At 49.9% G+C, this 14,809-nt stretch overlaps 2 protein-coding genes across 2 annotated transcripts; one reads left to right on the top strand and one right to left on the bottom strand.

Moving 5' to 3' along the window:
• Positions 1-258: 258 nt before the first annotated feature.
• Positions 259-8,400, bottom strand: LOC120952462 (protein abrupt). The gene is made up of 3 exons (XM_049605791.1): positions 5,992-8,400; positions 2,155-2,728; positions 259-2,050 (listed from the first exon to the last, which is right to left on the bottom strand). Exons 2-3 carry the CDS (start codon positions 2,667-2,669, stop codon positions 859-861), a joined length of 1,707 nt encoding a protein of 568 aa, XP_049461748.1. The 5' UTR covers positions 2,670-2,728; positions 5,992-8,400; the 3' UTR covers positions 259-858.
• Positions 8,401-11,395: 2,995 nt separating this feature from the next.
• On the top strand, positions 11,396-14,422 carry LOC120951978 (protein brown). The gene is made up of 7 exons (XM_040371016.2): positions 11,396-11,746; positions 11,960-12,008; positions 12,304-12,493; positions 12,690-13,066; positions 13,142-13,460; positions 13,535-13,898; positions 13,964-14,422. Exons 1-7 carry the CDS (start codon positions 11,566-11,568, stop codon positions 14,359-14,361), a joined length of 1,878 nt encoding a protein of 625 aa, XP_040226950.2. The 5' UTR covers positions 11,396-11,565; the 3' UTR covers positions 14,362-14,422.
• The last annotated feature ends 387 nt before the right edge of the window (positions 14,423-14,809 follow it).

Here is a 14,809-nt window from a genome sequence, read left to right as displayed (position 1 = left end):
TTTGGAGGAGAAGGGTAGAAAAAACCATACTCCTTACGATAACACGATAAAATCCCTCCTCCTCCCCAGTCCGCTTCCTCAACAAGCGAACACATATTGGCGTACCGTGCCTTTATGCCGCCATAGAACATGGCGCTTGGCGGGATGCTCTTGCGTTTGTTTTATCTTTCTGCTTTATCCGCACTTCTTTAGGCGTCGACCTTTCCCGACCACCTCCCCCCCCCCCCCCCCTTCTGCCTGGTCGATTGCTCAACAGTAAAATTGGTTTGAACCAATTTCTCCACAGCACACCAGCTCTCCCTCACCAGCTGCGCTGTTGCAGCCTAAAGTGCCGCATCTACTACTAGCTTCTCTCTAGCTGCTGCTGCTATTACCACCCGTTCGAACTATTGTAGTACCCCCTCCCCAAAGTGCTTATTGATTTCACTATCTGTTTTTTTTTATTTTTATAAAACTGGTTGCTATCATTAAGTGTGGTATGCTCTTTGCATGCATCTTCGCGCGTAACTTTCCAATCAGCGTCTCTGCTGCAGTCTCATTCTGCGCTCCCTTCACTTAATAGACCTCCGTCGTCCCGTGCCCTCCTCTATTCGCTCTTACGTCTTAGACACTACTACTTTGCATGCTAAATGGGAGCAACTTTGTTTATTTTTTACACTAAAACGATCGCAACCCACCGATCCGATACACGTGCACGAGGCTTTTGGTGTACCACACACATGCACACACACACTGTTTGTTTTGCGGAATGATAAATAAATTCTAACCGACCCGATTCCGATGCGCCGATTTGCCTTTGGTGGCTCTGGAAGTCCTCTGCTGTCCTGATAATCCCCTAATAATCCCTAATCTCGATCCCTACTCGATGTTGTGCACGTGCAACGGCAACGATGGTGAGGAGGGAACGGACAGTGGCAACGGAGGTGCTGCCGATCCCGCCGCCACCACCGCCGGTGCCGCTTCCATCGACGATAGCGACCGGACCACCAGTCTGCCCTCGGGCACGGTCGAGCTCGACGTGTTATCCTCCATCATCACCTCCAGCTCGTCGTCGTCCCTTCGGTCGGAGTGATTGGCCACGTCGCCGGCGCTGGCGACGCTGCTCGTCCTGTTGCCGCCTGCCCGCCGCCCGAGCTTCTGTAGCGCAAGCTGCCGGTTCAGCTCGGCGGTCTCTTTGTTGATTTTAGCTGTTTCTAGTTCCGTTTTCAGTATCTGCATCCGCAGATCGTGCTCGCTCTGGTGGTGCTGCGCATCCATCTGCTTCTTCATTCCGGCGCTCGCACTTCTGCTGGCGGGCGGTGGAGGCGTCGTGGCTGCTGCTGCTGCGGCGGCCCGCTGGTGCGCCGCTACCATCGCCTCGTGATCGTCATCGTTGATGAGTGCACCGTTTGCGGCACCGTTTGCGAGACCCTGCAGAAGGTGATTGGCTGCCGCTGCTGCTGCCGCCGATGCCGCAGCACTGTGATGCGCCATTCCGGTCGGTGAATCCGGTGGTGCCTGCTGGTGGCCAGCCGTGGTGAGATTGTGGTGTGCCTCCTGCATTGCATTCTTCCAGTAGCCTGGCTCCATGATGCGGTTGAACCGCGACTTTAGCATGTTGAGCGCCTCGAGCGTGTTGTTTAGATCCATCTGCGAGAGGTTAGCGCTGGCATTGCCGCCTCCGTGTGCGGTCAGATCGGCCAAACTCGACTCACTGCCAAACGCTGTCCGGTGGTAGGCGTCGAGGCTTTCGAGCAGCTTGTTCCCGCTGGCCGTATTGTTGTTGTTGTTGTTATTGTTGTTGTGGTTGCTGCCGGAGCCGCCGGTTCCGCTGAGATGGTGATGATCGCTGTTGTTGGCGAGACGGCTCGCGAAGCTGGACGCGATCAGCTCGTTGAACCGACTTTGCACCGCATCCGCCGCCGACGACGGTGTGCCGAACGGGGACGAAGTGCTCGAGAGTCCCCGCAGGCGCGGGTATTTGGCCGATGGACCCTTGTCGTAATCGTCCAGCTCGTCCTGGGAGTCTTCCTTAATTTGCACCTCGCATAGATTTTGTGATGTTTTATCCCTGCCATAGTAGATGAGAAAAGGGGAAGAAAGGGGGAACAATTAATCACAGCTCAGCAAGAAAGTGAGGCAATCGAGGCACAATTGAATGCTCCTCCAACTTACCACATCGACGAGCTTTCGTCGTCGTTCTCGTCGCTGCAATCCTTTATCGACACACCCTGCGGCAGGTTCTCCTCGAGCGACAGCTTCATCTTCGAGTAGTCCACATCGTCCATCAGCTCGTTCTTGCACACCTTCTTCGCCTCCTGCATAAAGTCCCAGATCTCGAACGTGAACTGGCTCGGCTTCTTGCGGTCGGCCACCTCCTGCCCGAATCGCTGTATCCGCTGCTGGTAGTCAAGCATTTCCGCCCGCGTGCAGGCCTTCATGCGGCGCCACTGCTCCTTCAGCCGGTTGCAGTTCCGGTCCGTACCGAACGCGATCGCAAACTGCTGGTGGATGATCTTCCAGGCCCGGTTTTTCAGCGTTGTCAGCGCACTGTCCAGCCGCTTGTTCTCGATGATGTGCATATCCTTGCGGCAGAGCTCGAGCAGAAAGTGTTTCTCCTCGTACGCCCAGTTCTGGGTGCGCTCGCGCTTCTTGAAGCGCTGCGCCTGCCCGATCGTACTTTGAAGCATTTTCGAAGGGGGGGGATCACACACACGCACGTAGTTTTTAGCTCGGAGTTTAATTTGGTCTGAAAGAGAGTGAAGAAAGAATGCAAAAAATGGTTAGTGAAATGATCACGATCACGATTTCAACATAAGATACACGAGACGAGCCTTCAAATGACTTCCTTCCGCTTGCAGTCGTAGCAGTTCCTTCTTCTGGAAGCTGCAAATTTGCTATAATCTTCCCAAACACAACAAAAAGGCAACACAAAAGATGAGCAAGAGACCACGAACCACCTCGTGGCCTCGAAATAATCTTTCCCACTTTGGGCAACTACTATTGGGAAGTCGCAAACGCGCTCATGTACACACAAAGCCAAAAAAAGGGAAACATAATTATATTCGATCGTAATCGCTTTCCCTACACACACACACACACACACACACACGCAGACACACACAACGACTTGATGGACTTGATTTGCTTCCAGCTTCATCGCACAATACAAACACTTCCTTCGTCGGCGTAATCAACCTCACACTTGCTCTTATCACCTGTTCACCATCTAACGGTCTTTCCCGAACCAAACAGCCGCAAAACAGGGTCAAAAGAAGCTGAAACTCACCTAATATGAACACGTTTTTATCGTATTTTTCGTTGGTTCGTCTATGTTGTGTACTTTGCTGTTAGACAGGCAGACTGAGAGTAAGTTAGAACACCACCAAACACACACCCGACCCGCGTCGCTGCTAGAGGTGCTGCTAGAGTAGGATGTTCACTTGCACCGTCTGTTCGCACATGTGTGTCACTTAGTGGTTGTTGTAATAATAATCATACTTCTTAGCATAACCATCTTTTAAATCGTGGTGCCGTGGTGCCGGGGTGCGGAGAGAAAAGCGAACGATCAAACTGAGAGGGTACAAGCGCAGAAGGTACAGAGAAACGGGGGAAAGGAAAGGTAAAAAATCAAAAGTTTGCCTCTATCTATTTTCTCCCTAATACTTTTGGCATACATATACAATAGCGAGAGAAAAGGTACAGAAAAGGAAAAAAGAGAGAGAAGGAGAGAGATAGACAGTATGTAAGTGCAAAGGAGGTACAATCGAATATCTAATTATTACCTCCTTTATTCTCCTATTTTTAAATAAACTTACGCGCGCTTAAAAACCTTCAGCCTCTTCAAAATGCCAACTACCCTTAGAGGGGGGAGGGCACGCGAGACGAAGAAACCAGGAAAGGACAGGTATAAACACACACACACACACATGCTCACAAACACCCATACAGACACGACGATCGGCAACGATCGACGAGTTAAAATATTAAAGCATTTCAGTTCAATAGAAGACGAGATCGCTCGCGCGCAGGGGCACTATTTTTTGGGTGGAGGTTGTTTTCTCATTTGAACTATACACGCATACACACACACACATAGACCGACGATCGATCGGTACGCACAAGCGACAGGGTTGCCGAGATAAACGGCCAACCTAAGATCGAAGGGGCGATCGCGTGTTAGGGGCGCAAGGTTTAAGAGCCGGCCGAGTAACAACACAAACGCAGCAAGTACCCATCCCCCTCCCCCCTTCTCCAGGTACCCCCCCTTTCTGCCGAGTGACTCAGAGGGGAACAATTATGAACAATCGTCATCATCGTGTACCGGTCAGTTATGAGTGATGATGCTGTTGCTGGTTGCTTGGTTGCTGCTGGTTGCTGCTAATGCTTGCGTAGTTTCTGTTATTATCTTTATCGAATTTATTCAATACCATGTGCGCAGGGGTTTCACCCCTTTCGACCCGTCGTTCGTCCCGCGATCAACTTGAAGCGTCCTCCTTTATTTTTTTGCTTTGAGTCGAAACGATTTTTTCCTCTTTTGAGGATTAAGCATCGAGACGAAAGGAGGCAACAAAAAGGCAACAGACAGCCCCGCGCGTATGTTTGTACTTAAGCGTGTACGAAGAGTGCAAAGGGTGGTGGTGATGGTGGGTTGGGTTTTTTTCCTTCACTCACAGCACACAGACTTTCAAACCAAATCCTCAGTACGGTTAATTTTTTGGTGAAGGTTAGAGGGTGCGCGCACGTGAATAAGTTAAATTCAATTCAAAAAAATCCCCCCCATTTGCCTAATACCAAAAGGCCGAATTTAGGAAGGGAGGTAAAGCTCACATTTGCGCTCAATCACGTCAACTACCTTTAACACTAGGCACCCGTTGCCAGTCGTCATCGCCTCCGTCTTCCCAGCGAGAGAGCTAAGTCGAGTGGTTTTGTGGGCCTTTGTTTTGTCGATGAAGCGTCGAAAAATCTCGCATCAGCGGGGAGACTCGTATGATTAAGAGCGTCGAGAGCGCTGGGACGGTACTAACGACTGATCGTTGAATTTTTGGCCATCGGAACAGGATCCAGGGCCCGATGGCGGCGGCGGCAGGGGGGGTTCGTTGGAAGGAGGGCGCAAATACACTTACTGTTCGTCACATACACACACCAAATCTTGCTTATTTCAAAGCACATGCTGCGGTGTATGTACGTGGGGAGGAGGGTTGTACTTGTGTGGCTGTATTTAACATATTCGGACGATTGCGCCCCCCTCCCCCCCCCCCTCCTCAAAAGGTATGGTAATTAATCGATATTGTCCCACTTCTTTCACACATTCATAATCGACTTGCTGGTCCAGCCAACCAACCAACCAGCCAGACAAACAAACAAGGGGACTAAGCGAGTGAACAAGACACACACCAAAAAAAAACAAGCAACATATCAGCGATTATATTTTGAATGGTTTGGAGAGATGTTCGCGAAGGTGACACAGGAATACGGCCAAAAAAATGTGGCATTTTGCACCACAGCACCAAGCCGCGGGTCCGGAATTTTAGGCAAGCCATCTTCTCCTCGCTGGCAAAAGGTTATATAACCAGTTTGAAGAATCCTCGATCGCGCGCCGATCAAGCGCCGATCGATTGGGTTGGGTCGCCGATCTTCACACGGACCGCCCAAAAAAGTCACCGAAACGGATGCAGGTCAATGTTGGCCAAAATTCGCACACCACAAACGATCTGGTGGCGATCTGATTATGAAGCAACGGCGATGGACGAAGTTCATCATTAAGATATGGTGTTAATATATGATACCGTGTGTGGAATTCATTCACAAGAAGCAAAAAAGGCTGCTTGCTTCTTGCCCATGCATTGAAGTCTCTCTTGTGCTTGGCTTGATCATCGTGTATGCTAAACGAGCAGCTTAAATCGCTTTCGGTGCGTGTGTTTAAACGTATCGAAATGAATTCGCACGCTGTATTTAACGGCCTCGGGGGCAAACAATGAGCTCACCGGGAAGAAATAACTACCAACTTACCTTCTCTTTCTTCTTCTCTCTCTATCTCTCTCTCTGCGTACCGATCGATGGTTTGCTATAATCACTAAAGAATCGGAAGGAATTTGACTGACTGACTGGATCAACCACTGCTCCTCCTAGTTACAGTCGGTACCGGACGGCGTAGAGATGTCCGTTAGCACCTTTTCACGGGCGGATCATACAACACAACACCACACCGCGTACACAGCAAACACGATCCGACACGGCAATGAAGTTTATGGTGGAAGATCTTTGCTCTTGCCTCGGGATAACCAAACATATTCGTCGTGCAGGAAGTTTACCACCAATCGGGGGGAGGGGCTGGGAGCAGAGGGAGAGCAATTTTTGACTGTCACTATTTGCTATTTGTCTTGTTATCGTCAATCCCGCGCGCGCGTGTGTGCGCGAGTAAGGGGCTAACAAGGGGCGATCAGATTTAGCACGATCTTGGGCACGATTTCACACACTGATTAGCACACTGTGAGCACACACACACACTCGTATAAAGTGGTACCCCGCTTTTTCGACAGGCCCGTTTTACAGAGCTTCAACTAAACGCTTGTACTTAGTTTCAAGAATGCACCAACATCAACATCACGCCCAGCACTACTATCACAAAAGAGCGATCCTGTCTTCGCACCAGCAGTAGCACCAGCTTGCTTAGTCACTTAATTCCCGCAAAAACTAGCGACTCATCGTTCGATCCGTCATTCAGCCACGATCGAAAGACGACGCGCTTGTCAGGGTGCGCGGAAGAATGCGATTCCTTCGATACCGAAGAACTGTTCCAGCATGTTCCGCAGCACCGCGCGATATCAACGCCCGACCACAGCCACGCACCGAATGAGACGTCCCGGAGACGACTGGTACGCACCTGCCCCGATCGACCGGAGCCTGTTCTCTGATCGATCCGACGGATCGTCTCGAGCGATTTTTGGGGTGGGGTAAATGAAAACAAACAATAACCCCGCACACGACGACCCACCCACCCTCGGAAGGGAACCACTGACCACTGAAGCAGCTGCTGGCTGGCGGGTGCGCGAAAACTGTGATTTTCTTTTCACGCCACAGAATCCTCTTCTCTTGCGCACGCGCGACCGAATATACCGCCGACGCAACCACGCAACGATCTCGCGCAAAACGGAGCAGGAGGTTCGTCTTCTGCCGCTCTCGCTCGCGCCCACTGCCAGAATGGGACTGGAATGGTTTTTGGCGGACACGCTTCCGACCGATCGACTGCTGGCTGGGTGTGCGCGCTCGTAATAAAATATTACTAATGACTAAAATTGATTTTCCCTCGCAACCAGCACCAGGTATTTCGGGATTCCTCAGCCACACTCACACACAGAGAAAGAGCATGAAATCGTACACGCAAACACACTACCAGCAAACTACCTCTCCTCAACACCGATGATGATGATGATGATGGCCAAAAACCGAGGATCATGCGCAGGGGGGTGGTAAGAAAGATCTCGGTACACACAAAAGCACGAGTACAAAAGGGGCCGGCCAAGAGACCGGGGTCGGGGAGGGTGTGTTGTCTGCATGGCCACGGAAGAGGTAACGAAAATAACAATGCCAATACACAGCATCCGTAACGAAACGGAAAGAGAACGGACACACAACCGGCATGCAGGAGAGCGAGACGAGCAGGCACCAATAGAGGCACCACAATTACACTCTATTGACCCACACACAGCCAAAAGGCGCGTCTAAATCTCTGAATGGGCTAGAAAGAGGAGGCGAACCATCATCATCATCACCACCAACACCCCAAAGGTTGACCGGGTGGAGAAGGCGCGGTGGTGGAGAAGACGTAAGGTGCTTAACAGGAGGGCGAAGAAGCGTAGTCGAGTAACAAAAAAACCTACCTTATTTGTTTACCGTATTTTCGGCTGACGAACATTTGCTGTAAGTACACATCCACCATGCACACGGGCACACGACTCGAACTCCAATCAGAGCAGTGTTGCCAGCTAGCGCGAGTTTAACTAAGCTACAGTGAGCCCACTACTTGCGCTCAACACACATGCACACGAACCGCCGTCAGACGTTCCTTTTGCTACTGCCCAAGGGGCACCACAGTATCACGAAGTAGGCTATGGCTGTGCTTACTTCTTCGACACACAATGTAACCAATCAACCAGGACCAGCATCATTAAAGTGACAACAAAAATCAGTCCACGTGCAAGCAGACCACACCTTTGGCGGCAAACAGATGTGCGTTTGTGTCCCTTTGAGGTCCTTGATGGACGAATCTTTTGCGCCTTTTTTTGTTGAGAAAAATGATCATTTCAGAGCACACATACAGAAGCACAAATGTAGCAAAGGAATGCATGTTTAATCCTGCTTTTTCTTTTGTCCTCCTTTTCTAAAGGACGATGTGTGGCTGTGTGTGTGTGTTTGTGTCCTTTTACCTCGCTTTCATCAATGAAACAATCGGTAACGGTTGGATAGGACTGTGAGTGTATCGGTTAGGAACGGTTTTACCGACAAATACTTTGAATGAGTTAGCAGATTTTGTGTTTTAAAAAAAGTCCTTAAAAGGAAAAAAAGACTTCAACGGACAAATTCCAATTCCTTCCCAAGACATGCACGACAAGTATTTTTGGTTGCTATTTTCATGCCAATTTGGTTTGGAATCTACACACAATACAACCTCCTTTTCGCGCAAAACTGCCGTGAAAATTCGTATAGCTTTTTTTCGGACTACTCCCCCGATTTGACCAACATAAAAAGCACCCCTCCTCCCACAGCCATGCCAAAAACAAAAAAGAAGATTTCAAATGGAAAGGACCGTAATCGCTCAATAAAGCCGAATAGGCCCCTCGGCGGCACCCCGTCCGTCCGAGGATTAATCGTCAAATCGCGTGCAATTTTAACATTTTGCTTAAAAGACAGTCAGCTCAAGCGTCGACTCATAGCAAGTGTGTGTGTGTGTGTGTGTGTGTGTGGGAGGGAATCGAATGAAAAAATCGTCTAATTATTTGATTTTTTGCCTAACTTGCGCGGTGTGCACCACAAGAGGCGGTAGAAAAAATGGCGAAACTCACCCACCACCCCACCCCGCCCGAGTAGTATTGAGGTCGTATGGAAAATTTCGCCTTAATCGATCGGATTGGAACGATTTTGATAGAGTTGTTGGCTCATATGGCTTTCGGATTTCAGTTTGTACGCCTTCTGCGCCTGTTTGCGGTGCGAATAAAGGTGCTTATTAAGAATGTGCCAAAGAAAGCGGTTCGGAGGCGTGAGAAAATCAGCCTCCGTCCGCGACTTGCGAGAGTTTCACATAGTTTCGCAGGAAACAGTCACCACACCGCCGCGTGCCACAGCAATGGCCCCCAGAAATAGTAATGTATCACCACTCCTGCAAAAATATCGGACTTTCCGAACTCTTAAAATCAACACACCGAACTTGCAGCACCGATAAAACAACGAAAACTCCCATAAGTAGTACACACAACCCCACACACCCCGCCGCATCATCCGGATAGCAAAGGAAAAGCCCCATCAGCCCCATATGTACCAAGCGTTGAATGAAACACACACAAAAAAACACGCGAGGGTTCGGTAACTGGAGCTGGAAAATTGCTCAATCGTTCGATCGTTCAAATCGATCAATCACATCAAACGTTCTTTTCCGTTTGTTCCTTCCGTTTTGATATCCGAAGTAAGCTTGACGGGAATGGGTGTGGAAGGAGTGGGCATTACTGCTCCCCATTTTCCGGCCTTTCCGACAACCTGTGGCCATTTTCTAACGGACTAACCCTCGGTGCTGACTATTGGAGTTATGGGCTGGAGCCGATCGATAACCAATTCTAGGCATCATGTGCGCTTGCCGCTTTGCCCTGTTTCCCTTCCTAGCCACTAACGATCCCTTGCCCCCTGGGGCACGATTTGCTTAGGAAGTACTTGCGCAGGATGATGATCTTTAGACAGCACGAGGGTTGTCGGCTGCCGGAAGAGAATGCTCCCGTTTAACTCGTTCTAATTATCCTCCAACAAGAACCATTGGCCGGGGGAGGGTGGGTTTGGGCCAATGACCATCGTGCGGCGGCCGGTTTTGTAAACTAGTGAACGAGGTTTTTGTCGGAAATTAGCCCAAAACAAGCCTGCCTGCACCCTTTGCACGGATTTGTTGGGCTCGTGTTGTTCTTGTTAGGCTTCTTCCTTCCTCCGCCCCCGGGGATATTATAATTTTCCATTTTAGCTCGATCGTTTTTCTTCTTTTTTGTTGGTCGACAGATGGTACGTTGTGCAGGAGCTAAAAGTAGAAGAAGAAGAAACAACGTGTTAGAAAAGGGCCTTGCCTTTTATGGGGTTGCTGCATAAAACAAAGATCTTGGTTTTTTGATCGCCCACAGCCAGCAGCTTTTTTCCAGGTACGATCAACACAATTCCAGGACATTCCCTTTGTGTTTATATGCTGCTGCCTTACCAGGGTTTTAGCCATGGTATTATTATGCCATAGTTTTAGGGTCGTCCTTGAAGCAGGCTCAAATCGATGCTTCTAAAAACGACCGTTTTGCCGGTGTTTGCCACAGTTAATCCGCTTCGATATGGTCCGCACCGGGGGAAAATGGGATCCGTTTTGCTGACGAGAGAGGTAATCGTTCGTCTTAAAAACCCATCTTAAATCCTTGTCTAGGGCTTTTATGCTAGCAGCAGGTAGCAGCAGAGAAAGTAGTGCCTTGGACGGGCCCTGACGAGTACCTGACGGCTGTACATCGTTCCCTAAAACAATGACCATTTTCTAGTGTCTATCTTTAGCTGCAACTTGAAGAAAAGGGCCTTAAAGACACACTGGATGATGATCGTGGCGGCTACCTGCTTCAACTTTAGGACGAAAACTAGCCTCTTGCTGATTTGTGTTCTTTGTTTTTACTAACCAGCGCAAACAGTACCTCCGTCCTTCCGAAGGAAGCATGTAATGATGTTCGCTTTGTTTCTACACCTGCTTAAGATCATGATCATTTGCTTCTACATGCCCATTTTCTTAAACCGCTCACCAAATGCACCTAAACACTATCGAGTCTCGTTTGTTTTGCTTGTCTGGGGCAATGTGTCTTATCAACATGCTGAAATAATTTCCCATCACACTCATAGACGCTCCGAGCCGCGCCGGGATTCAACCTTGCACATTTGCGATCGAGAGTTGAGGCAAAAATTACAAAACAATTAAAAAGCTACCTCTGCCACCCCGAACGGCGATCGGCGTTCTTGGCGGTTGAGCCGGCGTCCCGATCGATGATTAGTTTGGGGGGAAAAAACGCGTCATTTGGTGGAGGCTGGCGGTAGCAGCGCACCAAACACGGCTTTCCCTTATCAGCACGCTGCTGCTGATAGCCGTCAGGCTTGTGCAGGCACACACAACTACCGTATCTTCTAGAGTCGCCGGAATGCGATCGCATCATCAGTCGCAACCGAACAACGAACAGTACAGGCGACACAGTGGTTGTGCGTGGCAGCAATCCTAATATAGTGCACTGGTGTACTATAATAATTCAATTATTGTTGTTGTGTAGCTTAATCAGTCTTTATACACAGTGATGCAAATGTGAATTAAGTGTGAAAATGACTGCAAATAAGCCCAATGATACCAGCACGCCCACTGGCACAGTATTACTTGAGTGGAAGAATCTTACAGTTAGTGTACGATCCTCCTCCTCCGGTCGGCCAACCTCGGACACCGGAAACCAGTGGTACGGACGGCCAGGACATCAGCAAAAGAAAGAACTCACATTGCTTCGGAATGGTATGCTCGAATTATGTGCTGATAATAGTGCGGCGGGGCACGGTGATCGCAAATCTTGTGCGATCGTTCTTGCCGATCGCTACTGTGTCTCCCCGTTCTTCCTTGACATGACATTGTGACAATGTTGTGCCGGAAAGGGCGACTTTACATTATCGCCAATGAAACTGACGGCATGTTTTTGCTTCTGTGTGTTCTTCCCTTCCCATTTCATAGCCAGCGGTGCGGTCCGTTCCGACAACTTGGTAGCGATCATGGGCCCAAGGTTCGTTACTCGTGTTTTGCAAAACCAAACCAATCAATGCCTAACACAATACAAGCTATTCCGATGGCGATTATGAAAGTTATACCTAACTTTCCTCATCACCTAAACTGCTATTGTTGCGACAGTTGCGGACACACCCCGTGTTCAATAATCACCAACAATCGCATTGGATAAGCATGACTTGTACGGCGTGTACTAAACATCAAACACACTAAACACGACCTAATTAACCCTCAACCAGCTCGATCATAATACAAATGGCAACGCGTTCTTCTTAATTCCTTCTGCTACTTAGTGGTGCTGGCAAAACAACGCTGCTGGCCGCCATCTCGATGCGTATTACGGGCTCCACCACCGTCCACGGGAAGGTGCTTATCAATGGGCTGTACGTGACCAGGACGCAGATGAAACAGCTGACCGGGTTTGTGCCGCAGTACGAGATCGCCCTACAGACGCTGACCGTTGCCGAGCATCTAACCTTTGTGGTAGGTCCTGTGTGGCTGGACTGTTTGTGCGCGATTGTGACTCGTGCTTAGAAGAAGCATGGGCTGAGCGATAGAGCTTTGTTTGCACACATAACTATCTCCCTCCAAGCTCGCGCTCAATCCACCACGAGTTAGGGATGGTCCCAAATGTGGCTTTGATTAACGGGGCGTGCACACACTTTCCATCCATCCGTAGGCGAGACTTAAAAACGTCGGATACGTCGCAGTGCTGCGGATCGTCAACGAGCTCGGACTGCAGGGCTGCTGGGGTACGCGCATTGCCCAGCTGTCGGGTGGAGAGCGGAAGAAGGTGAATCTGGCCGGCGAGTTGCTTACCGAGCCGGAGATTCTGTTCTGCGACGAGCCGACGACGGGACTGGACAGCTTCAATGCGGCCTCGGTGATGAAAACGCTCCAGTGTCTGTGTGCGAATGGGCGCAGGGCGGTTATCTGTACGATACACGACCCACCGTCGCAGGTGTTTCAGTGCTTCAGCGATGTGATCCTGATGCAAGATGGCGGGACCGTCTTCTACCAGGGACCAACGGCCGATCGGATAGACTTTTTCAACTCGTAAGTGATGCTTCAGAGCTAGTCATGGTGTTTTCCGATCCGATCTAACGGCATGCTTTTCCTCCGATCTTGCAGCATTGGCAAGGAGGTGCCGGCGAATGGCAATCCGGCCGATTTTTACTTCCAGCTCGTCAGTCCGGGTGCGACAACGTTCGCGGCCAGTGAGGCAGAGGAAGCAATCCAGCGGTACGAGATCGTACGCAAAGCCTGTCGGCAAAACATTGCGCGGAAGTGCTTGATGACTCGATACCATCAGGCGAAAATTATCCAAAAGTTGGCCAACGATAAGCATCGCGTCTGTCGGGCGAAGCAGCTGATGATCCTGCTGCATCGTACCACGCTGGACAGTATGCGAAAGTTGCGCGAATATCTTACGGTGACGGCAATATTTTTGGTGCGTATTCCCAACTGCATACTTCTTTACACCGACTCCAATGTATCATGCTTTGTCCTCTTTCCCATCCCCAGTTTACCAGCGTTGTGATAGCGTCACTGTACTACGACGTGCGCCCAGTTTCGCAGACCTCCATCCAGGACATTCGGGGAGCACTGTTTCTGATGATAAGCGAGCTAGTGTACACGATCAGTTACGGTGTGTTTTACACATTCCCTGCGGAGATGCCACTGATCCGCCGGGAGGTTGGCGAGAAGAGCTACACCCTTTCCATGTACTACCTGCACAAGGTCCTTTACAGTGTGCCCAGAGCGTTCTTTGAGTCGTTTCTGTTCATCGGCGTGGCTTATGCGTTCGTTGGCTTTTCGACGGACTTTATCACGTACTGCTGCATGTCGCTAGTGTCCAGTGGGGCGAGTGTGCTTGCCATGGCATACGGTATGGGAGTGTTTTTCAATTGGTCGCACGTTTGGTTACTGATAATCTCTCTTACTGTTTCACAGGCTATCTGCTTTCCTGTACAACCGGCACCATGAACATGGCGATCGAGACGAGCAACATCATCTTTTTGGCGTTTATGCTTCTTGGCGGTCTCTATCTCAACCTTCGAGCCTTTCCGCTGTTGAAGTATCTGTCGTTTTTCTTCTTCGCCAGCGAGGGTGTCTCCGTGTACTACTGGTTGCCGATCGAGTCGATCCCCTGCAATGGTACGTCTTCGAGGCTGAACGAAACGATCACCTGTCTAGCGAACGGGCAAGCCGTGCTGGAGGATGCCGGGTATGCTACCACGTACGAGGCCCTGCACCTCAACTACCTCGTCATGACGGTGGAAATTGTCCTCGTACATCTGGTCGCGTACATGCTGTTGCGGAAGTTCGTCCGTAAGGCGGGATTCTACTAAACACCGCCAAACAACGAGATCGAGCGCGATTAGAGAGAGCAATAGAAGTGTTTTTACCAGCTGTAATTGTAATCGCGCACCATTTGTGCACAGCATCACATTGCAGGATGCATCCATCAAATTTACACTCAAGTGTTGTGTGCTTTTTTACACTCGCCAATCCCTGTGCTCTGGTTTGGCCAGCCGAAGCCAACACTTTCGTCGTAATGGACTTTAATGTAAGCTTCCTTGCTGTGTGAAGATCGTTACCCTCTATTGCTCACCCCTCTCCGGGCGGGGGGAGACCATTCGGTCATAGGGCTGGATCCGTTTCGTCTGGAAAGTACGGGTTCGGAATTTCATGTATCATCGCACTTGTATCGAAAGGCAATCTTCCATCGGCCCAGCTCCCATAGTAAAAGCTGCAAGGAACAAAACAAGTGGATGGGTAACAACATTAAACGAGAAA

The sequence above is a fragment of the Anopheles coluzzii genome, chromosome 2 (assembly GCF_943734685.1).
Source record: "Anopheles coluzzii chromosome 2, AcolN3, whole genome shotgun sequence".
In the NCBI taxonomy this organism is placed as follows: Eukaryota; Metazoa; Arthropoda; class Insecta; order Diptera; family Culicidae; genus Anopheles; species Anopheles coluzzii.
This window is presented reverse-complemented; position numbering and strand designations above follow the sequence as displayed.

Bases quoted from the DNA above. Each gene is read 5' to 3' on its own strand.
- LOC120951978 (XM_040371016.2), top strand. From the start codon at position 11,566: ATGACTGCAAATAAGCCCAATGATACCAGCACGCCCACTGGCACAGTA. The intron at 13,461-13,534 runs GTGCGTATTCCC...TCCCATCCCCAG, and splicing joins CGGTGACGGCAATATTTTTG to TTTACCAGCGTTGTGATAGC. The intron at 13,899-13,963 runs GTATGGGAGTGT...ACTGTTTCACAG, and splicing joins TGTGCTTGCCATGGCATACG to GCTATCTGCTTTCCTGTACA.
- LOC120952462 (XM_049605791.1), bottom strand. From the start codon at position 2,669: ATGCTTCAAAGTACGATCGGGCAGGCGCAGCGCTTCAAGAAGCGCGAG. The intron at 2,051-2,154 runs GTAAGTTGGAGG...CTACTATGGCAG, and splicing joins GACGAAAGCTCGTCGATGTG to GGATAAAACATCACAAAATC.